Genomic DNA, 15,753 nt, shown 5'->3' with positions numbered 1-15,753 from the left:
ATAACGTAACATGCTGATGTTTAGCATATATAATATTACCATTTTAGTTACGTGTGTACAGCTGTATTTGGCCCTTAAATATACCTTAAATGATCCGTTTCGGAATATAATTAACTGTTGATATACATTAATATGAAATTATACATGTTTTAACTTCAAGGTAGAGGCAGACCCTGCATACCAGAATAATACTATTATGATCTTTTAACTATAAATACTTCATATTGTTTACTATTTACTTTTATCTTGATAAAAGTCTCCACTCATAAGTTTCAGCGAATAACTTTATTAATCCATAAAAATCACTTGGTAACTCTTTACCTTTTTCTGATCAAGCATGAGATAGGAATTCTAAACAGTATAGACATAGTTTATTATAACTATAATTTAGGAATTTCATTAACTGCCAAGGAAATGATTGATTAATGTTGTCACACTCTACAAGCTATACATGCTATTGCTTAGTCCCATGATTACATCATACATGAGTCCTATTGTTTATTATATCCTTTACTATCTCTCAGTAACTCTACGAGCTAACCCACTTGTCATAGGGAACATGGCAAGCTACTATTCCCATTTCTGCGGCCTCCTTAACCTTACGGTCATCGTCATCAAAGAAAATGTGCGCTCCGATTTCCTTGAGGAGGGGGCCCTTTGGTTTCCCTGCCATGAAGTGAGGCTCATCGATTTCCAGACCCCACGACTGCAGAGTATTTAGGGCTCTGGTACCAGAGCGGTCTGCGCCGCGAGACGTCACCAAGTAGGTCCGGATGGGGCACTCCTTGCGCTGGCCTTTGTCATAAAACTTCTTCTGCAGCTTTCCTAAAGCCTCCAGGAAACCTTTAAATGGCCCCTTGAGGAAGAAGAAGGCGTAGAGTAAGTCCACATTTTGGTAGTTTCTAAAGTTATAGGTGTCACATTATGCAGTCAAATATACAAAATTCATCGTATTGGCTCATTGGCTCCTGTTGGTATAATAACATAGTTATTACCACGTTGGTTTTCCTGAGATGCATACATGTGGTGACGTCTCTAACACAAGTGTGGGTGAGCTGCATGATAAAGTTTCCTGTCCTGAGGTCCTACCCAGGATAAAAAGAAGCACCCCGCGCACATTGACCAGATATCTTTCCAAAACGCACTCACTCAGCACCACGGACTGCAGACAGAGCATCAAATTCATCAACACTAATTAATCAACTATTTGTTGACACAGATTTCTTATTGACTGCTTGTTTCTTGCCCTGTTGGATTTTTGCATTCATTATTTTATTTGTCATGTCTGTCCAATGCTGAACGTATTACATCTGTAACACCGGTGTGTTGGTCTTGTCATTTCCTGTCTTATGTTGAAAGTCTGTTCCCTCCTCTCGTTTCAGATCGCTTGCCCTTCCTCTCGTATCACCTGTCCAATTACCCGGATCCCTGATTGTGTCCACCTGTTTCTCATTATCCTCATGTGTTTATTAGTCAGCGTCTTCCCTCGTCTTGTGCCGAAGTGTTTTCGTTCCCATCGACTTCGCCAAAGCCATTCTCGCCACGATCACGCCAAGATTAAGTTAAGATTATTGTTGCCTGTTGTTTGATCTTAGTTTTTGTAGACCGGGTTATTTCCTCCGGACGGAGTGATTTTGAGGTTGTTATATTTCCCCTCCCCTTCTTGAAGGACCGTTTGCCCAAGAAGTACTTTCGTTAATTATTAAATAAACCCCTTTTTTGAATCCTCTGCATTTGAGTCCTGCCTTCCATCACCCGCCTGACAACATCCTGTAGATTTTCAATAGTGTGATACTGATTCTTCGTTTGTCGCTGTGCGTATTCTTTACCTGTTTCATGTGCTTGTTCTCGTGGGTCTTCTCGTGCTCATTGAACTTGTCCAGTCCCTCGCGCACATAAACTTGCTCAGACTCATCGGAAAAGAGGACGGCGTCTCCATCGAAGGCGACGCGTAGCAGAGTCTCAGACACTGCCGCCATCTTCTCCGGGGTGAACATGGTGGCCGCTGCTATTCCTAAATGTATTGTAGAGAAACACAGGTGTAAAAATGTATCTCACACAGCATGTAGCACAGACCAACTGTTTTTAACGTAGTGTTACAGCTTTTCTATAAACTACCTCCTCCCAGAGCTTCCTCAACTTCCGTTGACTGATCTGACAGGTAAAGGTCAGCGTGGTTGGCCTTCAAGACGTCAATGAGACTCTCCCCATCTTCCATAGAGCGGAGCTCAATGAACAACTCTGCAGGGAGGAAGAATTAGAAGATGAGGAAACAGCAGAGTGGACCCGTTTGAAGACATGGTTGAATGGTTATTGTTATGGTTGAAATGCATGCAAGTCGTTTTGGATAAAAGCGGCAGCTAAATGACATGTAATGTAATGTAAAGACCTGCAAGTCAACAGGTCACAAGGATGCTGAAAAAAAAATCTAACTATTTTTACACTGCAAGCTCTGTTGGACTGCTAGTTCAACAGAGCTTGACTGCTAGTCTGTTCTAAAACGTTCAGCAAAGTAATAAACAACATGGCTCATGTATTCTGAGTAAATAAATCTCTTTCCTACGAGACCCCTGACAGCTTCTGCAGCTGCACTAGTTGTGCATATTTTGCCAAATGTAGATTTTTTTTAAAAACAGACAATTGTACAGAAACATGCACAATGTGGATGCTTGTGGTGGGTTTTCTCCTCGTCAGAAGCCAGAAAAAATGAATTTTCTTCTTCATGTTTTTTATATTCTTTAGGTTAAAATCATGTTGACATGCATCATCTATATTAGTGACTCACTGTGATCCTCGATGAGTCTTTGACAGACGTTTACCTGGTCATTTGTGATGATCACGACCTTAATGAGCTCCTTGCTCTCGGGGCAAAGCTTCCTCAGTTCTTTGTTCACAACCTCCAGGACCTGGCAACACAACAAAACAACAACGACGCATGAAGAAATAAGATCAGCGGCGAGGAGCGATTGGTGTGTTAGTGGGATGTTGTTTTGTGTTTATTAATCCTTCACCGCCTCCAGAGACACGACACAACACAACACACTGACAGCGAGGAGCCCCTCTGCATCGGGCTGGATGGAGTTCACGCGTTTGTTTCTCTGACCTTCACGAAGGAGGAGGCCGGTCCGGGGCTGAAAGGCTGCGTCTCCATGTTGAAGAGGACTCGGGGGGACACGCAGATGGTGACGTCCCCCATCGGCTTGTGCGGCAGGATAAGAGTTAAAGAACATTTCATTTACATCCACATGTATCTGACCTCTAAAGCGAATTTGGCTGCAATCTCCTCAGCATCAATAGGCAGGAATGGGCTCCTTGATTTTAATCATTATAATATTGTAAGTAAATACGAGAATATTTGTATCATTAAGAATAAGGCTTTGCAATTATAGTTGTGATTCTACGAGGCATCAACAAACAAACAAAAGCACTTCATGCACTTTAAATGTAAGTGAACTCAATCGCGTGGATGCAGCCACAGCGGAATAGAATGGACACATTTATATTCTACAAAGTATCTGCACCGGTGCTGAACTCTACATAGGAATGGAGCCTGGCAGTAACTGCTCCTGTAAGTGGACGATGCATTAGGCTGTACTCACTGGGTTGCTGCTACTGGTCGAGCCCTGACAGCTCTTTTCACTCATCTTCTTCTTCTTGGGCTCCACACAGAGTTCTAGAGTTTACCTTGATACCTTAGGTAGTCTCTCTCTCTCTCTCTATCTCTCTCTCTCTCTCTCTCTCTCTCTCTCTCTCTCTCTCTCTCTCTCTCTCTCTCTCTCTCTCTCTCTTTGGTAGAAGTTCCCATCCAAGCCGCCTTTTATATTCACGATGAGGGTTGGCCAAATGCTCCAAAGGAGTGAATGTCGCAGGGTAAAAGAGAGGTGTGGCACGATTATTACATCCTGTTATCAATGGCATCCTCATCATATTCCTTATCCTTGTTCAGCCCTTTAGCGTGAACAGTATGTTTTCATTTGCCATACCGTCATGGGAGATGCCGAAACCGTAAATTAAGGCATTTCACTTCCCTGGCGACAGATGAATGTGTGATTTCCACAAGATTGCAGGTAACATGAATTATAGATTACAAAAAAGTTTAGATAAAATATGTGAGCAGGCATCTTGTAAGTAATTTCCACATAACATTTGCAAACTTACCAGCCTTCAAAATGTTTTTATGTTTTAGCCAGGATCTTTTTTGTCCAGTCATGTTTGTTCTGTATGAACATTAATTGTAGAACGATATGTATAATAATTAGACACAGCTTATAGAGATTTGTGCATATGGTTGTAAAACATTCTCGCATTGTGAATAAGGGTTTGAAATGAGGCCGGGCAAATGTCCTGAGGAACATTACATCCCTCTGCTCAATTTAAGGCAAAATACAATTCATTTTATTTTGTATAGCCCAAAAATTGCAAATTACAAATGTGCCTCAGAGGGCTTTACAGTCTGTACACATGCAACATCCTCTTTCCCGAAACCCTCACATCGGCACAGAAAAAACTGCCTAAAAATAAACCCTTCCATGGCAAAAAAAAAGGGAAGAAGCCTTAGGGAGAACGTCAGAGGAGGGATCCCACTCCCGGGATGGACAGACTGCAATGGATGTCATGTGTAAAGAATGTAAAATATGTACAATATATTCAGTTTCTATAGCAGAAATTATTCATATAATTGCGAGTAGCAAGCCAGGTGCATGGGAAGGACCACTGCAGGGACAACCACCATCAGATAGAACCAGCAGCAGATAGAACCACCATCCACAGAAGCCTGTGGGGAGGGAAAGCACAAAGACTTTAGGAAAGGGTAATGTTGGTTTATGATGACAGTAACAGTAATATGATTGATGGCTCATTCAGAGCAAAACAACGCTTTCTGGCAATACATCTTGTACCGTTGGAAAGTCTGTTTAACTATCTTTTAGATGGTACCACATTTGTAAGGAATGTGCATTTGGGTGATGAGCAGCTGAGTTGTGTATGAGGGTCACGTCAGTGCAAACAAGAGTCGCTCAACCAGTTTAGTTCTGACGGCTCATTCAAACAAAACTATTGTCTTTCAGCCACGGAAGTAAATATTGTTTTTGCATTGGAGGTAGTTGTGGCTTTCGTCATGATCAAAGTAAATAGTACAGTACAATATGAAGTATGTATACTTAAAAGATCATAATAGTATTATTCTAGCATGCAGGACCTGCCTTTACTTTGAGATTAAGGCATATTCACTAATACTTATATTTAAAAAGGCATAAATGGTTCTCCCCCAAAAGTGTTTTACAGTGAGACCTGCTGTTCCCAGGGCAACAGGACGCAGGAGGACCGCACCTACTGAACACAGAGGAGCTTTGCTGCTGATGCAAATTGTTCAGCCACAAGTTGGATTATGCATATTACAGTCAAAGCATGTAAATATTTTCTACATTGATGTAATCCCTGAGTATTCCTCCTTTAGGTGCGGCTGGTCTGGGAACAGCTGCCTCAGCGGCAGCAGCCGGCACTGGTGCAGCAATCGGAGGAGCTCTGACCGGACTGGTTGCCATCATGGGTCTGGTCTGACGGCTCATTCAGAGAAAACTTTTATCTATCAGTCACAAAAGTAAATATATTTTTTGCGTTGTAGGTAGTGGTGGCTTATAGCAAGATCGTTATGAAGTATTTATACTTAAAAAATGATGTAATATAAAATGTAAATATATATATATAAAATATAAAAAAATAATGTAAGTATTACATTATTACATGTCATTTAGCAAAGGCTTTTATCCAAAGCGACTTACATTACACTTTAAACCCATGGCTTTTTCACATTTTGCCCGGGGAGGAATTAGGGGTTAGGTGTCTTGCTCAGGGACACTTCGACATGGAACATGGGGCAGCCTGGACTCAAATTACCAACCTTGTGCTTCCCAGCACACTTTCTCTAACCCCTGCGCCACGAGGACCCCGTATTATTCTAGCATGCAGGGCCTGGGTCTACTTTGAGGCTTATATATTAATGAATACCAACAGTTTTTGTATTTTGTTTTTACCAGGTTTTACTTCATTTTAAATATATGTTTAACTGTTTTGTTTAATGCGGATTAACATATATTAGCAGGCTATCACACTTAAAATGATGCACATTCATCATAATATATGTGCTAAACATCTGCATGTTATGGTTATTCACATGTTGACGTTATGATTCGTCTCAAAGCACCACTGTGATTGATTAGAAAAAAGCATCTCATAACCACATGAAAAGTGTAAATTAGTCATCTCGGAATATTTTACAAACCCTCTTAATTCTTTAGATATTTTGCTCTAACGTAATATTTAAATGAGGAAATTACAGAAACTATTTGATTTCTGAATTGTTCTATTCCTCATGCTGGATCGGGACACATAAAGACATCCTGTAGCTCAACATGAAATATAACATCATTTTGTTATGAATCCTGTTCTCATAGTAAACGGTTTATTGTTGTTGATGTTTTGTTTTTTCATGAGTTGATGGAGGATCTATAAGAGAAAAGAAGGAACCTGTGTGTTCTTTAGGATTTAATTTGCTACTGCCTCCTTCATTTGGTAAAAGTACAGTAGTTACATTTTGTTCCTAAATGATTTTCAGCAGGAGAAGTGTAATGGAAGAAAATAACTGCTCTGCCCTGGAATGTTTTAAAGATGTCACTCACTGTCTTTTCAGCACGTAGCTGTTGTGACTGTTTTCCCCTTGCAAGGAAATAAACGGAGAAAGACATATTTGATTCAGAGACTGTATTCTTTATTCCTGATTGTTTGAGAAAATCTTCCACCACAATGTGGGTCTGGGTGTAGAGGACACTCCAGGATCCACCAAGAAAGTGATTCTGCCGCATCAGACAAAGAGAAAAGGGTCCGGCGACCGAAGGAGAACTGATTGACTTCTCAACGATCCAACTGAAGAAGTTATTCACTCGTGAAATTACATGCTTCAGAATTAACAGGTTATAATTCAAAGAATCAACAGGTTTAATCTGAATGCAGAGCTGCAGAGAAACCTAAAGAGCACACGTGAGGACGCAATAGAGCACATAATGACCCTGTGATTATAACTCCAACAATAATCATCCATCAGTTATGAAACAAAGACTAGCAGAATCTTATTCTCACGCTGCAAGAATAAATGAAACATAACTATTGTCCTCGTGTAGTGGTATAATTTAACAGAACAAAAACCTTTTATTGAGACCATAACGGCAGTAATTAGCTTCATACATACACTTTCTAATCTGTATTAAATGCTACATTCATACTGCACACGGACAACACAGCAGAAAAGCATGTAAAGAGTTTCTACATTAAGGTGTGTTAAGATCAGTTGAACCATGTTAGGCATGTTTCTTTTACCAGAGCTGAAAGGAAAATGTTGTGATCTCTAAAGTAAATTAACCTAAACTGCAAACCACGACTGGATGTGGGGTTTGCGTCTAAAATGCATCAGTGGCCTTTAATGTAAGATTTCTTTGGATATTTTTTCTTTCTGACAAATTTAAACTACTTTAATAATATTTTTTTCTAACTTGAACAAAACCCAGCGAGCATTTTTCCGTTGAAAAGACGTCTATGACCGATTTTGAAAAGATGTTAAACATTGGTTCAAAAGTGAAAGTTTGGGTTGAAAATCACTGTAATTTATGACTAAATACAGATCACATCGTCACTCACTCTCAACCAATCAGAATGCCTGGGCTGGATTTGAAATGTTAAAAGAATGACCTTCATATGTTTATTCCGAACCACTATTCCTTCACCTCTGTGAAAACGTCACGGGTTATTTTAACCTACGCAGGGGGGTCATTGCATTACAAAGCCAGATAAATTCCTACCATGACCACGCAAAACGAACATTAAGACACATCAGTTAAAACCACAAGGGCTAAATATAATTCATGAAATCATGGTGTTTACCTATAGACTGAAGGCCAGCCACGATGCCCCCTGCCGCCACCCCGCCCCCGTTGGCCACGGCAAAGTAGGACATGATACCTGCAGCATGGGAACCCGCGGTGATCCCAGCCGAGGTGAAACCTATAACCGCCGGGGCCGCAGCCACAGCAGCCGCCACTGCACATGAAAAACACCTTTTATGATGTTCATAATAGTGTGCTGCTTTGTCAAGCCAATTATAAATGAATAATTCATGTTTAGCATGTAAAAATGTAAGACAAAAAGAGTAAACACTGTTATTCCCATAAAGGCGGTGCTGTACGAGGTCTTACCGGCTCCTCCGCCGACAACTGCTCCTGTCCCGACAGCAGCAACACAAATCACTGAAAAGGAGAAAAAACAAAATCAACATTTACAGCTCACCTCGCTCAATCAGAGACGCTTGCTGTGGTTTTATAAGAAAAGCATATCATCGAAATAGTTCAGTACTGCGGAAGGAACGGCGATACTCACAAGCGTCCATGGTCTGTTTTAGTGTACGAGTCCACTGAAGAGCCTGGATGAGCTCGACAGGGTTTTATATGCTGAGAGGGAGCAGCGTCACATCGGATTTAAAACCGGTTTTAATCCTTGAACTATAGGTACCATTTCTCCAAAAACAAACCTTACAAACTGAACAACAGTAGGCGTCACGGAACACATTTCAACAAAATAGATCCAGATGTTTAGCATCTCTGAGGTGATGCGTCATCACTGAACAAAGGCAAAAGACGTAAACACTCAAAAGTTGCTGAACCACTTTAGTTCTGACGGCTCATTCAGAGCAAAACCTTTGTCTTTCAGTGACGGAAGTAAATAACATTTTTGTATTGGAGGTGGGGGCTTTTATCAAGATCAAAGTGCAGTACTAGTATTAATCTAATATGAAGGGCCTGCCTCTACTTTGAATTTAAAACGTATTCACCATTTAAAGCAATGTATATAATTTAATTATATTAAAAAGGGATAGGTTAAGGTATACGGTGGAAGGTGTTTTTTTTCCCCCCTAAAGCAAAGCTTCCTCCGTTCATGGTCCCCTGATGTTGTGATTTGCTCATAACTACACAGACTAAGAACATTCCCATCAGCCCCAGCTGTTTTTCTTAATGTTTTGTTTAATGCTGAATAGCACATATCACACACTTAACTAAAATGGTTAATATGTGTTATCATTATTGACATGTTGACCTTATGATTGGTCTCAAAGCACCACTGTGCTTAAGAACAGCTGACAACATGGTGTAAAGTGTAAATTAGTGATGGAATATTTTACAAACCCTCTTAATTCTTTAGATATTTTGCTCTAACATAATGTTTAAATGAGGAAATCACTAAAGAATCTATTTAATTTCTGAATCGTTCTATTCCTCATGCTGGATCGGAACACATAAAGACATCCTGTAGCTCAACATGAAATATAACATCATTTTGTTATGAATCCTGTTCTCATACTAAACGGTTTTGAGATTGTTGTTGGCCAGTTCTCGTCTCAACGAAGCCTTTATTGTTGTTTTATTTTTTCCGTCGTATGAGATACAAGCCACTGTTTGATACGATTGAGGATCTATAAGAGACAAGAAGGAACCTGCTTCTGGTTGAGATGATGAGAAATTCAAATATTTTGCAAACCAAAGACTGAAACAGCATCTTTGACAGGTTCCATCAATTTATTGAACACTACAGTTGTGTGACTTTAAAAAAAAAACGTCGATTTAATTTGCTTTACAATAAAATGGGATTCATCATTCTAAGACCGCACCTGCGAACAATTCCGCTGTTTAGAAACACGTCATGAATCACACGTAGACTTTTCTTAGGAACTTTCTTAAGAGCAAATGTAAGAAATGACTTATATTGGTGAATGAGGCCCAATGATCCAACTGAAGAAGTGATTCCCTCAAATGGGGGAATCACAAAGGTTAGTCAGATATCCCACCGCTGCTCCGGTGGCGGCCACAGCCGCAGTAGCAGCTCCAGACAGACCAGCCGCACCTGAAGCAACAACAAACAGGTTAAATAGCAAAGAATTCACCGTGAAATGTAAACAAGTAAAAGGAAACAATGTCTAGACTGAAGCAGCTAAAAGTTGCTCAATTGCGTTGTGATGTAATTGCGTGATGTTGTCAATACGTGAAATAGAGAATAAATTAAATACAAATGTCTTAGTTTACATTTGTTTGTTCATTATCACATATTTCTATTTGTGGAAGTAATATAAACGCAACACATTTTACTTTATCACATATTTCTAAACACAACGTATGGAATTATTGAACATGAACACATTACACATTATTGAACATTAACTAGTAAACCTACACATTCTGAACAATTACAGTTTTAAGCAGTGCAGTTGTAGTTAGTTAACATGCTACCAAACTGATCAACAAGTACAGCTACCATCTAATAATAAGATATATAAGCTATTTTATTGAACAAACCACTTAACTCAAATAATGTTGTGTGCACTTGGCATCTCCTTTCAGCTCTCTAGGCTGACGTGCAGCCGACTGCTGCCTATGCAGTTGCTAAAAGTGCCAAATCTATTTTTTCTAAATAGCTACATTTGTTGCTAGGTGCTGTTGGGAAAAAAATGTTGCCAGGGTAGTCTGAAAGGTTGCTGAATCTAGCAACAAAGTTACTAATTTGGCAACACTGCCAGCTGCACCTCCAGCGGGAGGACTCTGGTGTTACGTCATGTGGAGCTCCACAGAAGAATAACTTCAACAACGTTATTATAACATGAACCTGTTTACCTGCAGCCTGCATAACAGCCACGGTGCTGCCTGCAGCCACCGCCCCCCCGTTGGCCGCGGCCGCGGCGGACATCATGGTGGCAGCGTAGGAGCCTGCTGTGATCCCAGCCGAGGTGAAACCTACGGCTCCCAGAACCAGAGGGGCCCCGACCACAGCGACCACTGCACATGAGAAACACAGCAAAGGGATCTCTGATGTGCATAATAGTGTGCTGCTTGGAAGTTTAGCATGTAAAAAAAAAAGAGAGAGAGAGAGAAGAAAAAAAAAAGAGTAAACGCTGTTATTCCATAAAGGCTGTGTGCTCTACGAGGTCTTACCGGCTCCTGTTCCGACAGCAAGAGCCGTACCTGAAGGAAGAACAAAAATGAACATTTACAGCTCACCTGGTTCAATCAAAGACATTTACTGTGGTTTTATATGAAATGCATGTTATTAAAAGTATCAGCACATTAAAAAAAGCCAGTGCTGCGAAAGGAACGGTGAAACTCACAAGGGTCCATGGTTTTGTTTTGGTGAAGTCCAGTGAAGTCCAGTGAAGAGCCTGGAGGAGCTGGACAGGGTTTGATGTGCTGAGAGGGAGCAGCGTTTCTCCTGAAATGAAACCGGACACAGCACATGACCTGGACCATTTCTCCAGAAACGAAACTTCAAAACTGACCAATAGTGGGCGTCCCAGAGTACATTTCACCAAAGTAGATTAAAGTGTTTATCATTTCTGAGGTGGTACCAGTTCATTATTACTCCAAAAGGGATCATTCAAGGCACATCTAAAGATCACTTACATAACGCTGCCTTTTAGACCATGAGCTTCTGCAGCATGTTCATTTGATGTTTTTAAGATAGTTGGTGGTATTTTTAACGTCTTTTTACTCTTTTACGCTACGTTTTGCAGTTGAGCAGCAAATTGGTCCGTGTACCTTTTGATAGTCCCTTTTACCGTAAAGAACAAAAAACGAAAACACTCGTTTCTCGTTTTTCGTTTTAAATCCAAAAAGGTAAAACGGGGGTGAGCAGTTGTTCTCTCGTTTTTCATTTAGAACCACAAAACGAGACAGACTGACAACTTTTTACCACGTTAATCCCTTTTGGGGTTTTGCCCATAAAAATAAAATACGGAGCGGAGCCGCTAAACCGGACGTACGCAGATTTTCACAGTAAGAGTCAACGCAATGGAACGTGTGTATGCTAGAAATCCGTCTGCGATGCCAGCGGTTACCAGGGTAACATTAGGAGAAAAGTTAATTAATTATTATAAATAAATACACACACACACAATCTACACAGAAATACAAATGCATACATTCTGCTACTAAAAACAGGTTTATTTTTTAACTGTGCATTGTGTGACTTTTGAATAATTTATTTATATTGAGGCTTGAGGTTATGTAAATCCGGACTGTACCAGGTCGCAAACTGCGAGCTGTCTGTCTGCTCAGCTGCATCACAAACCAATGGAAATCCCAGACGGCGAACTAACCTAAAGCACGCGGCGGATTAATACGTTCTGAACAGCCGGATCACAAACGTGACCTGGACCGCATCACGCAGTACGTCGGCTCAGCGAACCAAGTGGCGGATGAATATCATTAACCAGCGAGACGATGAACGCGAGTCGACTTTTGAAAACCGGCGCGGCAGCTCGGAAAAGAGAGTCAGAACTAAACTAAACTCTTTAGTGTTTCTGTCTTTTGTCTTTGTTTTTATATTCTTGACTGAAATGCTTCAGGTGCAGTATGTACAACTGCGAAGTTCCGAACGTTCGGTGTCACCTGTTTTTGCTTGTTCGTCTCATTTTGTAATTTAGGTGAGTTGTTATTGGAATTATATAACATGTCTGGGCTAAATTTACATTGTGGACTGATGCAATTGTGGAGTCTACAAAGCAGAACAAAGCTCAACTCTCTTCCATTCTCTCTGGCCAGAAGTGAAAAGATTCATAATGTTCTCAGCTGACCTGAAAAGAATGGATCCAAAATTATAAAGTGATTACTGACCTCCTTTCATTAATTTACATTATTTCCTTTGAAGCGCTCCATCGAATATCACTGCTGATCCTTCCAAAGTATCATCTCCCTTTGCCTTTGGCCTGAAGCAAAGTTCAATAGCTGCCTGTTGCCTAAATTCTTGGCAAACTTTATCTTTCCTATTTCTTTCCTATTGCTTTTGTCAGTTTTAATGGATGATAATGAGCCCCTTCCTTCTTTCCATTCTACTTTAACATGCTCTTCCCTCGTACTTGATCGATTCACCTTTACTTTTTTATTCTCATCGCCAAAATCATGTCCGCAGAAGCCAAAACTATCGCTCCTGGCTCTCCTGTTTCAGTGAAACAGCAACTCAAAAAATCATATTATAAATATATAAAAGTTTTAAAAAAGACATTTGCTGTGGATCTATAAGAAAACCATATCATTTAAAGTGTCCGCATATTAAAATAAGTTACTGTGAAGCGAATGGCGATACTCAAACTCCCATGGTTTGTTTTTGTGTACCAGCCCACAAATGAGCCTGGATCAGCTCAATGGGGTTTTATATGTTGTGAGGGAGCAGTGTTAGGAACGAAAACGGATTTAAAACTGGTTTTAAGCCTTGAACTGTGCTGGTACCATTTCTCCGAAAACGAAACGTAAAAACTAAACAATAGTAGGCGTCACAGAGTACATTTCATTCAAATGGATTCAAATGTTTAACATGTCTTGCATACCAACATTTAATTATGTTTAAAAGGGAGCATTGAAGGCATATCTAAAGGCCAAATACAACGCTTCAAATCTCCAGCTTATTAGTGAAAGGCCACTGCCGCCATGTTCATATGATGTTCATCAGAAAAGCTAAAAGGAAGAAAATCCTGATATTGACAAACTTTGTGTAAAAAGAAATGAGACGTCTTGCTGAGGAGGCTTTGCTGCCCCCACGGGGCAGTGCAGGGTACTACACCAAGGTGTTTCCACAGAGGTGAGAGTCGTTCCTCATGGGAATGAGAGAACGCAGAAAAGAGGAGGAATATGCTCGTTCTTGTATATTCCTTGGCTCATCTTGGTTTAAAATGGAAGTTCTCATTCAGTTCTCCACTTTTACTGCAATAAACTGCTGGTGTACGTAAACATGAATGGTAAAAGACTTTTGACTCAGTAAAAATTAGAAGTCAAAATGATGTCTTGCGATGATTCATAAAGTTGGTTTTCATGCTACATCAAGTTCTCTTTATAGATTTTAAAGACCTGGTTTTATTTCGAAAGGTAGTGGATTCTGTAACTTCCTAATACGTGCGGGAGAAAATAACAAAGTAGAACTAAAAATGCTCTGATTTAACTCCAAGACCTGCAAAGTCAACACTGCAAAAGCCAAACCAAAAATCTCATCGAGGAAGGTATTAAACCACTGTTACGCACATACAGCACCCCGTGAGGGGAGGGGAACGTACATCGCGCTGCCAAGAACCCCAGAAGGCCAGAGACCGGGTGTGGGCGCAAGTAATCACACCAACACCGATGGGTTTGGTTTAAACAGGCTAGCACGTGCCAGTTTAATAATAAACAATAGAGGGAAATGGGAGAACGGCTGAGCTGATCCAAAACAAAGAAATTAGCAAAACCCCCACCCCTTACCTGTCCCCACGTCCTACACAAAACACTTATTTACTCTGGCGCTCGAGCAAGGCGCCCTAACCAAAAATACAGGGGGTGGATCGCTCAGATCTAACCTGGTGTGTATAACAGGAGATATCCCTACGGGTGATGTATGCCCAGGGCGTCTTTCCTAACACTCCCAAGTGCTTTCCGTTCTCCCTCCCTCCACAAGAAATACAAATGATTAACACTGTCAATAATCCAAAACACTCCACCATGTACAACCAATTTCACAAGAGCACCCCAAACACAACCTTACACCCTGCCTCAGAGATCTGGACTGAACAACCAGGAACACATAAATACAGCTGATGGGACGATGCGATTGGAGGATGGGAAAACAGGAACCAGCTGTACGAGATCACGGGAGGGCGGATGAGTAATGAAGACAATTAGCTCCACCTGAGGAGGGTTATCACACACACAGAACACAGACAAGACCGGGGGTTGTAACAACCACAAGGAAATCAAAAAAGGCTCTGAATTAACTCGAAGAGCTGAAGAGTCAAAAATGCAAAACGCAAAACCCAAATCTCTGTTACCGAGGAAATTAAAAAAATAATCAATCACTAACAAAAGGGCTCTGAAATAATTCGAAGGCCAAGGCATAATGCCAACTAAGGAATCTATAACAAGGTTTGGGACAGACAAAACTATGACATGGACTTAATACTAACATGAGGCGGGTGTGAAAGACGAAAGCACATGACCCACTGGCACAGGACAAGGGGAGATGCAGACTGTAAGTACAGACTGGTGACCCCCGAGGAAGGGCAAGGAACCTGAAACGAGAGGAGAGTTAACTTCCAAAATAAAACAGGAAGTCACAAAACAAACGTGGAGACAGGACAAAACCCAACTTGACATACAAGTGTGACACTAATTTTGTCATGTCATATTCGTTGTTCAATCCTCTGCTCTGTTGCATCTTACATTATTCTAAAAAAAATGTCATCGTAACTCCTGTAGTTGAAGCAAAACATTGTTTAATTGCGATATTTTTCATGTTGATTGTAGTTAAAAAGACAAATTATTCATTAAATAAATAACCTGTAGCATCCTATCCGAGCGTTTTGTTTAAGTTAGAAAAAAAACACTCGCGCAGTCTCTTTGGTAAAAGAAAACATGGCCGGCCGCACATATTTTGCATTGTTTTCGTGTTTACTTCTAGTGTTCCTTTGTTCCTTATAGCAGAGCTAGACGTGACTCTCTGGCGCCCTCTTGTGTTCATCTCTAACAGAGCGTCGTTTCTCAAGAGTCTGCAGGTCACGTGTCAGTCCAGTGAAGACGTGGGTTTTATTAGTAAGTAAATAATATACATGTCCTCAAAAGAACTGTACTGAACATACAGCAACAATAGTAACCAAGACAAATGTATTTAATCCAGATGAACTGTAAACATTTATCTTGATTTTGC

The 15,753-nt window shown here is 40.6% G+C and overlaps 4 protein-coding genes across 7 annotated transcripts in view; 1 reads left to right on the top strand and 3 right to left on the bottom strand.

The window, feature by feature from the left end:
• Nucleotides 1-3,793, bottom strand: part of LOC120832575 (cytosolic 5'-nucleotidase 1A) — a 37,882-nt gene extending 34,089 nt beyond the window's left edge. Inside the window, exons 1-6 of one of the 2 annotated variants that reach the window (XM_078089474.1) lie at nucleotides 3,600-3,793; nucleotides 3,104-3,199; nucleotides 2,786-2,906; nucleotides 2,119-2,241; nucleotides 1,830-2,014; nucleotides 267-856 (exon numbers count right to left, since the gene is read on the bottom strand). In XM_078089474.1, coding sequence (XP_077945600.1) covers nucleotides 530-856; nucleotides 1,830-2,014; nucleotides 2,119-2,241; nucleotides 2,786-2,906; nucleotides 3,104-3,199; nucleotides 3,600-3,644 — 897 coding nt within the window. In that variant the 5' untranslated portion in view covers nucleotides 3,645-3,793 and the 3' untranslated portion in view covers nucleotides 267-529. Of the gene's footprint in view, nucleotides 1-266; nucleotides 857-1,829; nucleotides 2,015-2,118; nucleotides 2,242-2,785; nucleotides 2,907-3,103; nucleotides 3,200-3,599 lie in introns of those variants that run through there. The other variant, XM_040198971.2, reaches the window with a different exon arrangement.
• The window catches only part of LOC120832601 (interferon alpha-inducible protein 27, mitochondrial), a 99,541-nt gene that overhangs the window by 80,466 nt on the left and 3,322 nt on the right, over nucleotides 1-15,753 (top strand). The window lies entirely within an intron of this gene.
• Nucleotides 6,745-9,214, bottom strand: LOC144388401 (interferon alpha-inducible protein 27-like protein 1). Its single transcript, XM_078089492.1, has 3 exons — nucleotides 8,425-9,214; nucleotides 8,244-8,294; nucleotides 6,745-8,088 (listed from the first exon to the last, which is right to left on the bottom strand). The coding sequence occupies exons 1-3, from the start codon at nucleotides 8,432-8,434 to the stop codon at nucleotides 7,901-7,903; spliced, it is 249 nt and encodes an 82-aa protein (XP_077945618.1). The 5' UTR covers nucleotides 8,435-9,214; the 3' UTR covers nucleotides 6,745-7,900.
• Nucleotides 9,599-15,113, bottom strand: LOC144388398 (interferon alpha-inducible protein 27-like protein 2A). Its single transcript, XM_078089480.1, has 5 exons — nucleotides 15,014-15,113; nucleotides 11,198-11,298; nucleotides 11,025-11,054; nucleotides 10,707-10,868; nucleotides 9,599-9,942 (listed from the first exon to the last, which is right to left on the bottom strand). Coding segments are annotated over exons 1-5 (390 nt in total). The 5' UTR covers nucleotides 15,016-15,113; the 3' UTR covers nucleotides 9,599-9,847.

This window comes from Gasterosteus aculeatus, chromosome 15, assembly GCF_964276395.1.
Source record: "Gasterosteus aculeatus chromosome 15, fGasAcu3.hap1.1, whole genome shotgun sequence".
NCBI lineage: Eukaryota > Metazoa > Chordata > Actinopteri > Perciformes > Gasterosteidae > Gasterosteus > Gasterosteus aculeatus.
Note: the sequence above shows the minus strand (reverse complement) of the source record. Positions and strands in the feature narration are given on the sequence as shown.